Genomic DNA, 15758 nt, shown 5'->3' on the forward strand with positions numbered 1-15758 from the left:
TGTCCGGAGTTCCAATGGACACATCACAGGCTCCAAAAGAGGTTCTAAAAAGCAAATTTGCCCGGTAGTTGTCCCTCTCCATAGGCTACAGTTTCCTAGAGACAGGAAAGCAGGGTGCATCGGGGTGCAGGCTTTTCTTGGAAAGTAACGAAGCAACCTGGGGCTGAGTTTAGAGACCTTATGGGCAAGAGGTAGAACATCAGCATGTACAAGATTCTGTTTGCCCCATTATAGGGTTACCAGGGTGCTGTAGTAAAAGCACAAAGGACAGTGCTGAGAACTGGCTGGATCACACTGTCAGCCAAGAAAAGGAAGGACGAATGAGGCTGAAGAGACTGCAGGGCTGCAGATGAAATATCCAGACCTATGCATCCTCATGTGGATGAGTGGGTTCCGGCAAAATTTAAGAGGCTAATGATGGGATGGAGGGGTTGGCAGCAGCACAGCATAGTAGGTAAGTGGCACCAAGAGACACACAGCACAATGAGTTTCCACCCTCTTTCTCTGTACAGTCACCTGTTGTGCCAGAATTTGCAGTGGTGGGGATCAGAACTGAAAGCTATATTTCTTCTTCCTCTGCCCACTTTTTGCTATGCTACTGACAGGCAGACTTTATACCACATCTTCTACAGCCATAGGCAACTTAGGTATTCCTAGAGCAATATTTCTATACGTAGCATAAATGATTGTGAAGGCCTGTTGGATTTTTTGCATGAAATGTGTTGGAATGTGTTTTGAAAGCTATTTCTCATTACTAGCCTTACAAAGTGCATTAAACATTCAGAATCACCGTTATTCTAAAATATACTTTTTACACAGTACAAAGAAAGCCAATCTAATCTGTCCAGGAAAAAGGGGGAAGAAACTCTTAAGGGAGAAAATACCTACAAGAAATATTAAAGCCAGTGCAACCAGATCAGTATGAGCAATTTAATTATTTGATGGCAACCGTTCACTAGCGTTTCATTTTCAGTAGCGAATGGTACTGTGAGCAATTTTGGCTCCCCCAAAAATGTTTTTAAATGGGCCACCTTCTGAACAGTTGAGAACAGAACACTTATGGGCACAATTTAGAATATATTAGGTAAAACAGAAACAGACTTAAAATACTGGCTTGATCAATAAAAAGTGTTAAATAAGAAAATAAGTGGGTATTTTTGCTTTGTTTTGTGCTGTTTGTGCAGAAATACTGAATTTTTTTATCAGAAAGAGGGTACTTAAGAAGGAGCTACCTCCCACATATGGGTTTTCAAAGAAGAAACTGAAATCATTTCTTTGAGAAAGGTGTCGTAACACATTGAGATCTCCCATCTGTCTAGTGTAATTCCAGCCTCAGAAGGCTCCACATAGAATGCTTTCCTAAAAAAATGTCCACTCTTACAATGCTGTCTGGGCTATTATTACACAGGCTTTGTAGTTAGAGGATCACTGATTCAATTTGTGCCAAGCGCAAGGGTTCTAAGCATTAAAGAAAGACCTTGGAGATTATCCAATCCAACTTCCTCATTTTTCTTTCTTTCTTACTTTCTTTTTTTTTTTTTTTCTATATGAGATGAAGTTTCTCTCTTGTTGGCCAGGCTGGAGTGCAATAGCACAGTCTCGGCTCACTGCAACCTTCACCTCCCGGGTTCAAGCGATTCTCCTGCCTCTGCCTCCTGAGTAGCTGGGATTACAGGCATGTGCCACCACGCCCAGCTAATTTTGTATTTTTAGTAGAGACGGGGTTTCTCCATGTTGGTCAGGCTGGTCTCGAACTCCCAACCTCAGGTGATCTGCCTGCCTTGGCCTCCCAAAGTGCTGGGATTACAGGCGTGAGCCACTGCACCTGGCCTTCCTCATTTTTCAGAAGAGAAAAAAATTACCCAGAAAAGTAAAGCAACCAAGCCAGAGGTCCACATTAGGTGAAAACAGGTTTCTCAACAGTGGCACTACTGATATGTTTTTGTACTAGGTACTTATTTGTTGCCAGGTCCTGTCCTGTGCATCGTACGATGTTTAGCAGCATCCCTGGCCAGTTGCAATCCCCCTACCCAATTGTCACAATAAAAAATGACTCTGGACATTGCCACATGTCCTTGGGGAGAAGGCAGGGAGGACAAAACTCCCCCAGTTGAGAACCACTGGGTTAACAACTGGCATGACTGGCAACCAAATCCCTCTGACTCCCAAGGTGCTCTTTTCATTAATGACACAAATACTTCTTGTTTTCGAGTGCATATTTTGGAACCAGGGATAACTGATTAATGCATTAAGCCACCACTAATACTGACTACATGTCAAATGATGTGATTAAAAATATCTTAAAAATCTATCTTACATATATGGAATGTCAGGCACACACAGATGAGTAAATGCACATATTATTAGCATATATATATACATAAGCCTGAAACCGCAGAATCTAAGAAACAATGAGTTATTTTTGGTTGGGTAAAATATAGTAATGCCATAGAAAAGATAGTTCAGGGAGAAATCTATCTACGAATGGTAAACTTTCTTACCAGCCTTAGAGAAATTCACTACACATTGTAGCTATATACAGAATCATCTTTTAAAACACACACACACACACACACACACACACACAAGAAGGGACCTCATTGTCAAGTTGTTTAATCATCTTATTGTGAAGATAAGAAAACTCCACTCAAAGAGCTAAAGTTTCCTAAACTAAGTGCTTCAAAATAGTGCCAGATTGCTTCTCAGACTCAGATGGAAAAATAAGACTTACAAAGGACACTCAGTTTCTACCACCAAGGGCAGCCTCTGATTTCAGAGTGCCAGTTAATTATAATATTGAGATATTACCTGTTTCTCTTTTTCCGGTGTTCTCTATTAGAATTTTCTGATTCACTACCACTGCTGGTGTTACAGCGTGAACGTGACCTGAAGACAAAAAGGTAAGAACAAAAGAAAAAACACACATTTATAACTCAAGAACAATTTCAGAAAGGTTTATATGGGTCCTCTGGAATTCATTTTGCAGTGAAATTATCAATCCAAACATCAAGAGCTGTATTATCCCTCTCCAAGTCAGTGTTTCTGAACTCAGTAAGACATCTGACTGAGTCTATAGCTCAGGGAAATGGCAATGCAGGGGAAATATAAAAACCGATTAAGGTGAATGTCATTATGTTCCCAGAACGGACCGCAAAATCAATCACTTCCAACAGAACTCTGACATGGCAAAGCCGTAAGTCGGTGGTGGACTAAATATGGACACAAAATCTTGTAACCCTCCCATCCGCCCCACTGAGAGAGGTAGAGTTTATTTCCCTAGCCTCTGAATTTACACTGGTCTTGTGACTGATTTTACCAATAGAATGAGATGGAAGGGATACTATGTCAGTTCCAGGACTAGCCCCTTAACAGACTGGTAGCTTCTGCTTCCTCCCAGCCTAAAGAAGTGTAAAAGAAGTGTCTACAGAAGTATAAGCTAGCCAGGTGGAGAAACTATGCAGAGAGGTCCCAGGCCTCCAGCCTTTCTGCCAAGATGCCAACACGAAAGAGAAAGGCCCCCTGGATAACACAACCTCAGCTGTCATCTGACCACAGCCTCATGAAATCGTGAACAAGACGAGCTAAAAAGCTGCCTGTTCAATGGACAGAATTATACTAGATAAATAGAGTTGTTGCTGCTTTAAGCCACTGAGTTCTGCAGTGGTTTATAATATGGCAACAGATAAATAAGACAGCTCCTCTGAGACACAAAGGAGCAGGAAAAAGCACAGTCTTAGGATGCAACAGAATGGAAGACTGGGAATCAGCTGAACACAAACTGGCTTTTGAAAGTAAAAAAAAATAAAAAAATAATAATGCCCCCACTCTTTCCTTAACTCTGAGCATTTCTAAATCTGCTAACCCTTCTTCCCTCTGACTGTCCTTCCATTTTTGTTTTTTTACCTCCTCCTTTGCTTAAGATCTGAATCTTCACCACTGTTATGGGCTTTCCTGTGAAAACAAATAAAGACATTTAAGAAAACAAGAGATTATCAATTGGCTAAGGAAAGCACACCAAAATGAGTTTCACTTCAGTTAACACATATTTGTCATACATTCATTCATTTGCCAAACATTTAAGTCATATGTATATGCCTAACCCTACATACAACACGTCCCAGAACTATAATGTTAATAACATCACCTGGCCTCCCTCTAGTGGGACCTGCAAACCATCCGAATTCCATTAATCCAATGATGAGGTTAGTCTGCAGTTTCAGAACTGCAATCCTCCAAGCTGATTTCTGCCATAGTGGAACTGACATCATCTCACTTGGATGCCCTTTCCCATACCCTGAGGCTCCAAATTCTCTTTATCTCTTCTCTCATAATCTCCTCCACTTCAACTCAGCAACCTACCTCATACTTAGGACTTTATCATCTGTAACCACCTCCAAACACTTTGCTCTCTTACCACAATCTCCTCTTCCTCCTGTTTACCACTCCCCATTTACTTTCAAACAGCTTCAATGGGGCATCCTGGTTAAAGGTGCTGGCTCTAGAGCCAGACAACGTGAATGTGAATCCCATCTTCTCCACTGATGAGTTATGTGATTTAAATAAGTTACTTTTCTACTCAGTGACTCACTTTTAATAGAATCTCCTTTAAAGTCTCCTCTAAAGGATAAAATGAATTAATATATTTAAAATGCATACACTAGGACCTGGGCCATTGTTAGCACTCAACCAAGATAAGCTGTTATTGCTTATTCAACTATTTCCATTCTTCCTTTTCTTTGACCCCAATAAGACTATCTATTGACCTGGATACTCTCCACCAGCTCTTCACTTCTCTTCACTGTCTTCTGTACTCAGCTTAGATTTCCTAATCCATCATTTCAATAACATGCATGCTGATACTCAACATGTTCCTCAACTCTGTTTTTCATTCCATCTTTTTGGCAAAATCCCAGGCATGGGTGAATCCAACTATGCAAGTTTTCTGGATCAGTCCTAAACAGCTGGCTGAGCAGTGCTGGAAGGAGTCACACAAAAGGGGTGTATTACACTACAAATCCACGTTCATAAACTTCAAGTGGGGCCACACCACGGTTCAGCAATCCTGCCACTTTTCACAGATCTAAGTACAAAGTGGTTTCAAACTCTCCACCCTGCAACCCTCTGACCCACAGTACTCCTGTTTCAGCAAATGATTTTGTTTTCTCCTTCCGAAGGAAAAAGTAGCCTCCAGATGTAACTCTTTCATCTTCCTGCTACCAAAAATAAAAACTTACCAACATCTTCCTCTCTGTTATTTATGGATTTATCCTTACTACCAAGGTTAGTCCCTCCACCAGTGCTTTGTGGTCCCATCACCCTGTGTCTTTTCAATGACTTTCATTAACTACCCTCCCACCTCTCACACATAGTCACCTTGCCCGTCTAGCAGACTCTTTTTACAAGCTATTAACTTTTTCAAGTCTCTACTGTTTAAACAAACATAGACCTACTTTGAGTCCACATCCCCCCTCATCTGCCCAGTCTCTCCTCTCTCCTTCAAAGCCAAACTTTTGAAGAGTGGTGTCTATGCCCCATGCTCCATTTCCTTACAATCTGTAATCTAGCACCTTCCCATTCTGATCTCTTTAACGTATGGCTTACGTTACTCCATTTCCTCCAACACACTTATATCAAATAACATGAACAGCAATATGTGGTCTCTGTTCTTACATCAAATTTTGGGGTCACTATTTAGCATAAACACAATTATACCGAAATTGGTCACAGACGATCTAAACAGTGTTCCAGGAATATGATTCCATTCTTTTGTAGGTTTTAAATTTTCTAAGAGAAGATACTTGCCTAAGTTTTCCATGTACATATCACTTGCTTAGGGTTCTTTTGCTTATCACTAATTCTTCAAACTCTGAGAGAACTGCAAAACTCCTGCTATGGATGGATACTCAGGTAATCTGCAAGTTCCATTTATATCCCTCCTGGAGCCCTCTGCCCTCCTGCTCATACCTGGACCTTTGACTAACTCCCCTTTACCATGATCCAAGGAACTCCTTTTGCTTCTTGGTATGATGGACCCTACGTCTCCAGGTCTTTTGGCTACTTGTCTGGGTTTTGGTAAAGTGTATCTTTTAGTTGCTGACAGAAAAATTTGCATGACAGATACACTTTTTTGGAACCCAAAATTTCCGAAAATGTCTTTATTCTATACAAATAATTATGGTTATCTGGGCATAGACTCCTAGACTGAAAATAATCTTTCAGACTTCTGAAGGCAATACTTCTTTGCCTTCTTCCTCTGATATTACTGTTAAGCAGCCCAATTTTTTTTTCTTTTTTTTTGAGACGGAGTTTCACTCTTGTGGCCCAACCTGGAGTACAGTGGTGCGATCTCAGCTCACTGCAACCTCGGCCTTCCGGGTTCAAGTGATTTTCCTGCCTCAGCCTCCACCAGTAGCTGGGATTACAGGCATGCACCACCACGCTAGTTTGTATTTTTAGTACAGACAGGGTTTCACCATGTTGGGTAGGCTAGTCTTGAACTCCTGACCTCAGGTGATCGGCCCACCTCGGCCTCCCAAAGTGCTGGGATTACAGGCATGAGCCACCGTACATGGCTCCCAATGTCATTTTGATTTGTCACCATTTGTACATGGATATTTTTTTATCTCCCATATTCCCATGCCCCCTCCAAATCTTTAGAATTCTTTGTTAATCTATAAAGTTTTGAAATTTAGTTATAATGAACCTTCGAATGAATCTAACTTTTCAACCGATTATGTCAAATGCTTAGTGGGTTCTTCTCTATAATGTCACATCCTTCAGTTCTGGAATATTCGCTTTGCTGTTTCTTTAATAGTTTCCTCTCCTATGTTTTCTCTGTTCTTTTTTCTTAGAAATTGTATTAGTTGAATGTTTGATATCTAGGTTTGATAATTTTATTATTCTTATTTCCATACATTTGTTTTATTGTGGGTTTTTTGGTTCCGTTTTGGGGAAGATTTTCTTAATGTTACCTTCCAAATATTTTACTCATTTTAAATTCTGCCACACTAATTTTAAGCCTAATAACTCTTATTTATTAGTTCTTACCTTTGTATTGATAGAAATTCATGGTTATATTTTTTCATCTTTCTAAATAATTAGTTTTTTAGAAATTTTTATTTCTTATATTGTCTGTTTCCTGTGAGAATGCCCCCAACCCCACCCTACACCCCATTTGTTTGTTTTAGTCTCTGCCTTTCTAGACAAAAGCAATGCTCAAATGCAGGCGTTCATGGCTCTCTCTTCCTATTCAAGCAGTAAGTGTTAAAATGACTGGAGCCCTTTGGATGGTGCAGTGCACCTTAATTAATGGCCTCACAGTAATATGAGGGCAGCCTCAATCATTTCATTGGATGATCCTTTGAAAGTAAGTATATGTAAGTCTTTTCTCTTGTACCTAGTCCATTTCCTGCAGTGGGATTCTCTAGTCTCATGCCTAGGAGATATAACTATTTCAATGGAAGATGCTTTGAAAGCTAGTATCCGTAGTCTTTTCTCTTGTCCCTGTCCATTTCTTACAAAGGGATTCTCTAATTTTCTGCCTAGGTAATATAAGCCTGGATTTTAGTATTCTGGGAATGAAGAGAGAAGGGAGACATTTGGTATGCAAATTTTCACTCTCTTGATTTTTCCATGGCCACAATCTCTCTTTCTCCTTTACCAGTTAATCTTCAATTAAGCCAAATGCTGGAGCTTCTTACAACTCTGTCATTGACTTTGTCTTTTTGCATTCTATCTATACTATCCACCTAAACAACCTAATCTCTATATTTCAAGTAACATACTTAAGATTATATTTCGGTCCATAAAGCAAATCTAGCTCCTGACTTACATTCACAACCCATGTGAATCCCGCACTTGGACTTCTCAGAAGTACCATAAATTCAGGATATCAGAATCTAAACTGGCAATTGTCCCTTTCAAGCCTGTAAAGTCCTGATGATTCTACTTCTACGCAACACATCGAATTCAAAAAACTGAACAAGCCTGGGTTTCATTCTGGACAGCTCCCTCTCCTCCACCCCTCATACTGATTCTCCTACCAATTTTACCTCTCACTGGCTACTGAAACCATCTACTTCCTTATATTTCCACATCACCACCTTGGTCCATGCTCCCATTCTCTGTTGCTAGGACTCGGACAATAGCCTGCTGCCTGGTCTTCTGCTACTACCCACTTTCACCATTTCTCCACAGGACAGTGAGGGTCATCTATACAAACACAAATGTGATGTTATTGTACTTCCTGTAAAAAACCACTGGTCTAAGGACCAAAATCCTGAACAAAGTCCAGGTGGGCTGTAAGGTCTGATCCCATCTTTCTCTCTATGCTCATTTCTAACACATTTTTATTCACTCTCAGAGTCTGATAAACACTGGCCTTTTTCGTTTTCATGAAGGTTTCCTGCTTCTTTCCATTCCCTATGCTTTTGCACATGCTAGCCCCTCTATCTGGTATGACCGCTCCTTTCTTTTAGCCTGTTTGTATCTCAGATCCTGGCGCAAGCACCCAACCTCAGGAAACCAACCCCAACCTCTTTGGCTCAGTGATTCAGCAAACTTCCCCTGACATGCTCATTACACAGGCATCTATTTATAAAAATTTATCATGCATTACACTTATGACACGTGTACTTTTCTGTATGCATGCTAGGTTTCAATAAAAAGTTTTTAAAATTCCCTTAAGTACCACATAGCTTACCTTCATATTATGTATTAAAGTCATAATGGCACATATATTCCTATGACTCATGTATTTATCCCTTAACAGCATCTAAGCTTCCAAAGGACAACAACTTTGTCTAATGGCAGCAGCACACTGCACGGCATACAACAGGCACCCAAACATTTTTTAATGTAAAATTGAAAGCTGAGGAGTGAAATATATTGTACTACCAGGAAATATGCTTTCTTTTTCTAGAATAGGAATGTTTAAACAAGCAGGCTTCAGGGTCTCCATAAATTTTGAAAATTATATGCAGATGTTTATATGTATTTAAATATGAACCTACCTTTCCCTAAGGAATGAATCCAGCATTTCACCAGATCTCAGAGGGTAGTACCACCCAAAAAGGTTAAGGATCACTATTCTGGACTCGGCCAGAATTTGATAGCTTGTATCCACCTCATGATAAACAACTGACAAAATAGGAAATTTTGACATCTATTGCAAAACGTATTATCCTGGTATCCAAAGCAAAATATAATTTCCTATTATTAAATTTAAGTCCTTGAGATTCTTCCATGCTGATGACATGTCTTGATTTTAAATGCCAGTGTTAATCCAGCAATGTAGGGATTTGTGCTGAGTGCAAGGTAAATATGTGTGAAGATAAAAAAGACTGACAAGGACAACGACACTTATAGGGCATTTATACTGGGAAGAAACAGAGAAGAATGTGCTTTAGTCCTTTTATGTCAACATGCAGCAATGGCTCATTGCCTCAAAACACACGTCCCCAAAAGAGACCTGTAAGTGCATCAGGCAAAAGGCTCTATGGATGCTCAGGGAAAAGATCCTCTTCCCAGCAAATTTAAATAGCCTTCCCCCGGAATATGCCAATGAAAGGATCCTGTATCCACTCTCCACAATTACTTCTCTGTGTTTCACAGGAAGCCAGCGGAAAATGAACCTCAGTGCAGAAGTCAAGTCTGGATTTGGGAGTGTATATGCTGCAAACTATTTCAAGCAATTATTTTGTATGAAAATATGCAAATTTAGCCATATTTTAGCAAAATGTAATTAAGTTCATTTTCAAATGTATTAAAATGACTATCTGCTCAACATGTGTAATTATTTTATATAGGGAGTGCTGACAAATTGCACTAATTAATTAAGGGTAGAAAACTATAAAACTCTATCTACAAATAATATATGCTAAATTCTAATCATCCCTGCCACCTATGTCGCCTCAACACACAATACACACAAATGCACTTTAAAGTATTTCCCAGTGGTGTTGCTTTGGTTTTAAGTATTGTCCAAATTGAACCAACTCTTGGTGTTCCCAAGGAGAAAGCTGAGTAAGGGCTGAAGTACAGTTTATTTAAATGAGGGCTATCACTATCTCCACCTTTTTCAGACGTACAGGCTGGGATTCCAATCCCATGTGTGCCACAGAGGACAAGCTACCATCATCTCCCTGAGCCTCAGTTTTCTCATCTGTAAAACTGAGATGGTGATGGTGGGCTGAATATTTTTCATTGGTACTCAGCCTCTACTGACTCATCTATAATCTGCTCTCTACTGCAGAGATAGAAAGCCTGAAAATTTTATATTCCTGGACACTTTGCCAGCTGGGTTCTAGTTAAGAGAGACTCCAGTAAGATCTGAAGGCAGAGAACAGGAAAAGTTATTTTGCTTCTAGTAGTACCTGTGGCATCAACTCTTGCACTCCTGAGAAGTGGGGGGTTCTTTGTTCGGCTACAGTGGTGGTACCTCCAGCAATGTCAGCAAGAGTGGTCCCTGTCTAGCATCCATCACGGTGCCTGCAGCAATGTCAGCAGCAAGCACAGGCTCAGGATTGCCTGCTCAAAGGTGGAAGCGGCTTCTGGTCTCCAAGTAACACCCACTTCTCTCTTTGCATTCCTTCAGTCCAGAGGCAGTAAAAGCAGCTAGATCTCTTGAGTTACACCACTCTCTGCTTTTTGCACCTTCAATCCTACTTATACCTTTGCACCAATTCCCTACTTAATCCCCCTCTGCTAGAATCACATCATGCCTGAATACAAATGCCATTTCCCAAAGGGTTATTATTGGGATTACATGAGATAATATAGAGCAAGCACTTTGCTCAGTACTTGGAATATGGCAATACCAAACAAATGCCTACTATTACCCTATTATTCTGTCTAATCATTGTTGGACCTGATCTAGCCCCCTCATGTCAGTCCTACTACATGAAGGTAATACAGACCCTTCTCTTCTTAACCATCAAAGGATTTCAGTGAAGTTGAACTTGGTTTCAGAAAGCTGGGGGCAAAGCTCTAGGAAACTAGCAGAAGCAAAAGGGATCAAGCAGGAAAAGGCCAGCAAGTGTGTATTAACTAGGGCATAGGTGAAAGAAGGGCTTGGCTTCCAAACCTGCAGTGTACACAAAAAGAGTCTTGATGGTTACCTGACATCATGAACTGAACTTCTTGTAATTATAAAAGTCATTTAGGCTGGGTGCAGTGACTCATGCCTGTAATCCCAGCAATTTGGGAGACTGAGGTGGGAGGACTGCTTGAGGCTAGGAATTCAAGACCAGCCTGGGCAACATAACAAGCGAGACCCCATCTCTACTTTAATTTATACATTTTTATTTTTTTAAAAAAGGAAAAAGAGGCCGGGCACGGTGACTCATGCCTGTAATCCCAGCATCTTGGGAGGCTGAGGCAGAGGGATCACGAGGTCAGGAGTTCGAGACCAACATGGAGAAACCCTATCCCTACTAAAAATAAAAAAATTAGCCAGGCCTGATGGTGCATGCCTGTAATCCCAGCTACTCAGGAGGCCGAGGCAGGAGAATCGCTCGAACCCAGGGGGCAGAGTTTGCAGTGAGCCAAGATCATGCCACTGCACTCCAGTCTGGGCATCAGAGCGAGACTCCATCTCAAAAACAAAAACAAAACCCACAAAAACCAAAAAAAGGAAAAAGTCATTTATACAATGCCAATTATGTAGGTACTCAAAATAAAACACAGTCCCTGCCATGTAGGAGTGAAAAGAATTTCACTGATGAGTCATTTCTACATCTTCCTCTCTTGTACCTGTCACACTGCCCAGCCTGCTTTGCAGAGAGGTCCAAAACTTCCAGCTAAGAACTTTTTAAATTAAGCATACACACACAAATATTATCCCTTCAAACACTCTACCCGTATAGGTAAAATGTAACAAGATTCATTTTTTTCTGTACTTTAAAAGGCGTTTTTCAGCTAAAAAGGCTTATCTTTAAGTGTAGTTTTGTCTTCTCAGGTAGAAACACTTAATATGTTTTATATATTAACATATACTATCTCGTCTGGGCACAGCGGCTTACACCTGTAATCCCAGCACTTTGGGAGGCCGAGGCGGGCGGATCACCTGAGGTTGGGAGTTCGAGACCAGCCTGACCAACATGGAAAAACCCCTACTAAAAATACAAAAAAATCAGCCGGGCGTGGCAGCACATGCCTGTAATCCCAGCCACTGGGGAGGCTGAGGCAGGAGAATCGCTTGAACCCAGGAGGCGGAGGTTGCAGTGAGCTGAGATCGTGCCACTGCACTCCAGCCTAGGCAACAAGAGTGAAACTCCGTCTCAAAAAAAAAAAAGATATACTGTCTCTACTTTGTAATATACTATATATAATATATATTTTTATTATATATTATATACTATTTTTAGACACATTACTCATAAATAGAATACAGAAAGCAAGTTCCTGCCAATATTTTATGAAATTATTCTCTAAAACTCTGGCTGTTTAAGATAAATACTTCAGGATTCCTAACTTATTTTATGTCAAAAAGAGTAAGCTTCCTGTTATCTTGGAGAGAAACAGTAATGTCGGTATAAGAATCACCTGTTATAAAGTCAGCCCTGGGACAAAATGCTTCTGTTGAAAGCTGCTAACAGAGAGATTGTGTTCCGCTTACCTCCTCCTCACAGGCTGTACAGAATCATTGTCACTTCCACAGGAGGGGTTTCGGCGACGCGTGTAAGGGAACTTTGGCGACTTAGTGCGGTCACTGGGAGAATTGTAGAGTCCACTGGAGAGAAAGAAAAATGGTCAAAAAGAGCCCAGAGAGTTCCTGGGGGAAAACACACCGCAGCCCAGACCTAGAGTTATTCATAACTGCACAGCTGGTACTTCCAGAGGCACATGCACCAGGGGCACGTGGTTCTCTTTGCTGACAAGATTTATTAAAAGAAAAGAGGTAAGATCTGGCAAATCAAATCATAAAGGTCATTATTTTGCAGGGATGCCATTTGTCTCACTAGCCTTCAGTAGTAAAAAATGAACACACACAAATAACAATAACAATTCATACATATGATGAATTTAGCCCTTTCTAAACACTGACTCAGCTAAAGACTTTACATTCATTATCTCAGCTAATCTTCATATCGGCCTTCAGCACTGAGGTACAATTATTAAACCTATTAAACAGAAAAAAAATTGAAATATAGACTACTTAATTAAGTGGCCCAAATAAAGTAGCTAGGAAGTGGCAGGGCTAGAATTTGAACTATAAGTTACAACACAGGTCTGTCGCTGGTTTGGTAGTTGTGACCAGAGATAAACTAGACATATCCATATTTTTAGGAATAAAGGTCTTCCAGCATAACTATTCATCAGCTATAGTTTTTGACTTAAGTTTTTAACCAAAACTATGAAATGGGGCAAATTATTAATATGCCGTTTAGAGTTTTCAGAAATATATTACCTTACAGGCAATTTCATAATATTTCCTAGGTTTCCCTTTTGCCTTTCCAGGAAAAAGTTTCATGTTATAAAACATACTGTTGATTTCCACTTCAGAAATCCCAGACCCTCTCCCCCTGGGTCACAGTGATTTAGAGTCTGCCCACTTTATCCACAGCTAGCTGTGATCAGCCACCCAGCAGCTGGATTCCTTTATTCAATGAGCTGCAAGTACTAACCCCTTTTCTACTGTCTCCTTTATAAAAGCAATGATTCCCTTTACCTCTGGGGGCCATTTTCTTCCCACGGTGCATGAGATTTGCTTCTTTGGGTATCAGGGCTATTTTCATTCTTTGCTTTCTTAAAGCTTTAATTTTAAAAAAAAGTATGAGAAATAAATTAAGTAGAAAATAAAAGTAAACTCACATACTTATTTGTTAAGTAAAACTTTTTAACAAATGTTAAGATGTGCACACTTATTTGCTTGTTTATACCTGTGACTCTAAAAAGAACATGAAGTCGCTACCTATAAAATCTGTCTCCAGCAAGTACCTTTGGGTCTTTCCCCTCTCTTTCTTTCTAGTTTTACTGCTTTAGTCAACAGATGCCAGGTCCATCGATTGTTAAGAAACTCTAGAGTCCACCTGCAGGAGAGGCAGCAAGGGGAACCACAGAGCCAAGAAAATAAGAAAGCCAAGGAGGAAGGACCTGGGCTACCCAGGATCTTCAGCCTGGCTCCCTTTTTACAACAGTGATCAGAGAAGCCCTGACTCCAGGCACGTGTCTGAATCCACACAGGTCGGTCAGCCCTGGGCAGGTTCAGGCTATTCAAACTGACCTTTTCCCGGCTTCCGCCTTATCTTGGCTTCATCCCTCCAGATGAGAATGACTTTCAAATGCTATTTCCTGACCTAGTATCATCTTTCAGTCCTAAGAATGTAAACGTAACTGAGTTGTTCTACCCTCAACAAATTGTTTTAGAAACCCCTGGGGAGACACGGAGGAAGGGACTAATCAGAAGCCTCCAGGAGACACGGAGGAAGGGACTAATCAGAAGCCTCCAGGCACCAGTGGGGAGGGGTGTGTCACCTCTCACATCCTCAGGAGTCTTAGCTTAAGATAAAGATAGAGCTATTTAACTCCAAATCCACTTTTAACCCTGGCTTTTTGAGGAATCCTCTGTATAACTGTCCTAGGATAGGGTCATAGCGGAGTACTTTGTAACAGCCAACAAAGAGGAGAGAGGAAAGATGACGAGGTATTAAAAAAAAAAAAGACTTGCACCCTAGTATACTATACATGATGGAATTAAAGTAAGCCTATAAAATTATGTATCTGACAGAGGCATATAACCCATAGTATTAGTAGATAGCAGCTTAGTTTATTATTTTTATAAAGGCTAAAAACCTCTACAGATTCAATTCCCAAAGTAAAAGCTTACCTTTTGAAATGATGAAAATTAACAAATATGGTAGATATTTAATACGATAGTAGAAAGTGTATGTGATCAATAAATCAGAAAAAGCAAAGAGAAGGGAGAAGGGAGACTGGAAAAGAAATAGGGAGATAAAAGAGGAACTGAGAGAGTATACAAAAGTTAAAGAATAATAAAATCCTGGGTGACAAGTTAATTGCATTCACAGCCTAAGGTATTTCTCATCTGAAGCTTGAGAGGAAAACTTTGGTGGTGCTTCAAGTACCAGTATCATCACAGGAATGTGGTTGCAAAGGGGATTGAAAAATATTGTTAAAATGGCCATACAGCCCAAAGCAATATACAGATGCAATGCTATTCCTATCAAACTACCAACATCATTTTTTCACAGGAAAGAACTATTCTAAAATGGACCCTCCCTCCAAAAAAGCCCAAACAGCCAAAGCAATTCTAAGCAGAAAGAACAAAGCTGGAGGCATCACACTACCTGACTTCAAACTGTACTACAAGGCTACAGTAACAAAAACAGCATGGTATGGTACAAAACCTGACAAAAAGACCAATGCAATAGGATAGAGAACCCAGAAACAAAGTCATACACCTACAACCATCTGATCTTCAACAAAAGCAACTAGAACAAGCAATGGGGAAAGGACTCCCTAAATGGTGCTGGGATGGCCAATCATATGCAGAAGAGTGAAACTGGACCTCTTCCTTTTACTATATTCAAAAATCCACTCAAGATAGATTAAGAACTTAAATGTAAGACCTCAAACTATGAAAATACATCTTAGAAGAAAACCTAGGAAATATCATTCTGGACATCAGCCTTGGTGAAGAATTTATAACTAAGTCCCCAAAAGCAATTGCAACAAAACCAAAAATTGACAAGTGAGACTTTAAAGAGCTTCTGCACAACAAAAGAAACTATCAACAG

General features: G+C 40.2%; 1 protein-coding gene across 11 annotated transcripts in view; it reads right to left on the reverse strand.

The window, feature by feature from the left end:
* Window positions 1–15758, reverse strand: part of EPB41L4A (erythrocyte membrane protein band 4.1 like 4A) — a 273201-nt gene that overhangs the window by 48166 nt on the left and 209277 nt on the right. For 7 of the 11 annotated variants that reach the window (XM_054684526.2, XM_063810543.1, XM_063810540.1 and 4 more), the window contains 4 exons: window positions 13670–13753; window positions 12617–12730; window positions 3904–3951; window positions 2809–2886 (listed from right to left, as the gene is read on the reverse strand). In XM_054684526.2, the coding sequence (XP_054540501.1) occupies window positions 2809–2886; window positions 3904–3951; window positions 12617–12730; window positions 13670–13753 (324 nt within the window). The remainder of the gene's footprint in view (window positions 1–2808; window positions 2887–3903; window positions 3952–12616; window positions 12731–13669; window positions 13754–15758) is intronic. The other 4 variants (XM_063810546.1, XM_063810545.1, XM_016953623.4 and 1 more) reach the window with 1 other exon arrangement.

Source organism: Pan troglodytes, chromosome 4 (assembly GCF_028858775.2).
Source record: "Pan troglodytes isolate AG18354 chromosome 4, NHGRI_mPanTro3-v2.0_pri, whole genome shotgun sequence".
Taxonomy (NCBI): domain Eukaryota; kingdom Metazoa; phylum Chordata; class Mammalia; order Primates; family Hominidae; genus Pan; species Pan troglodytes.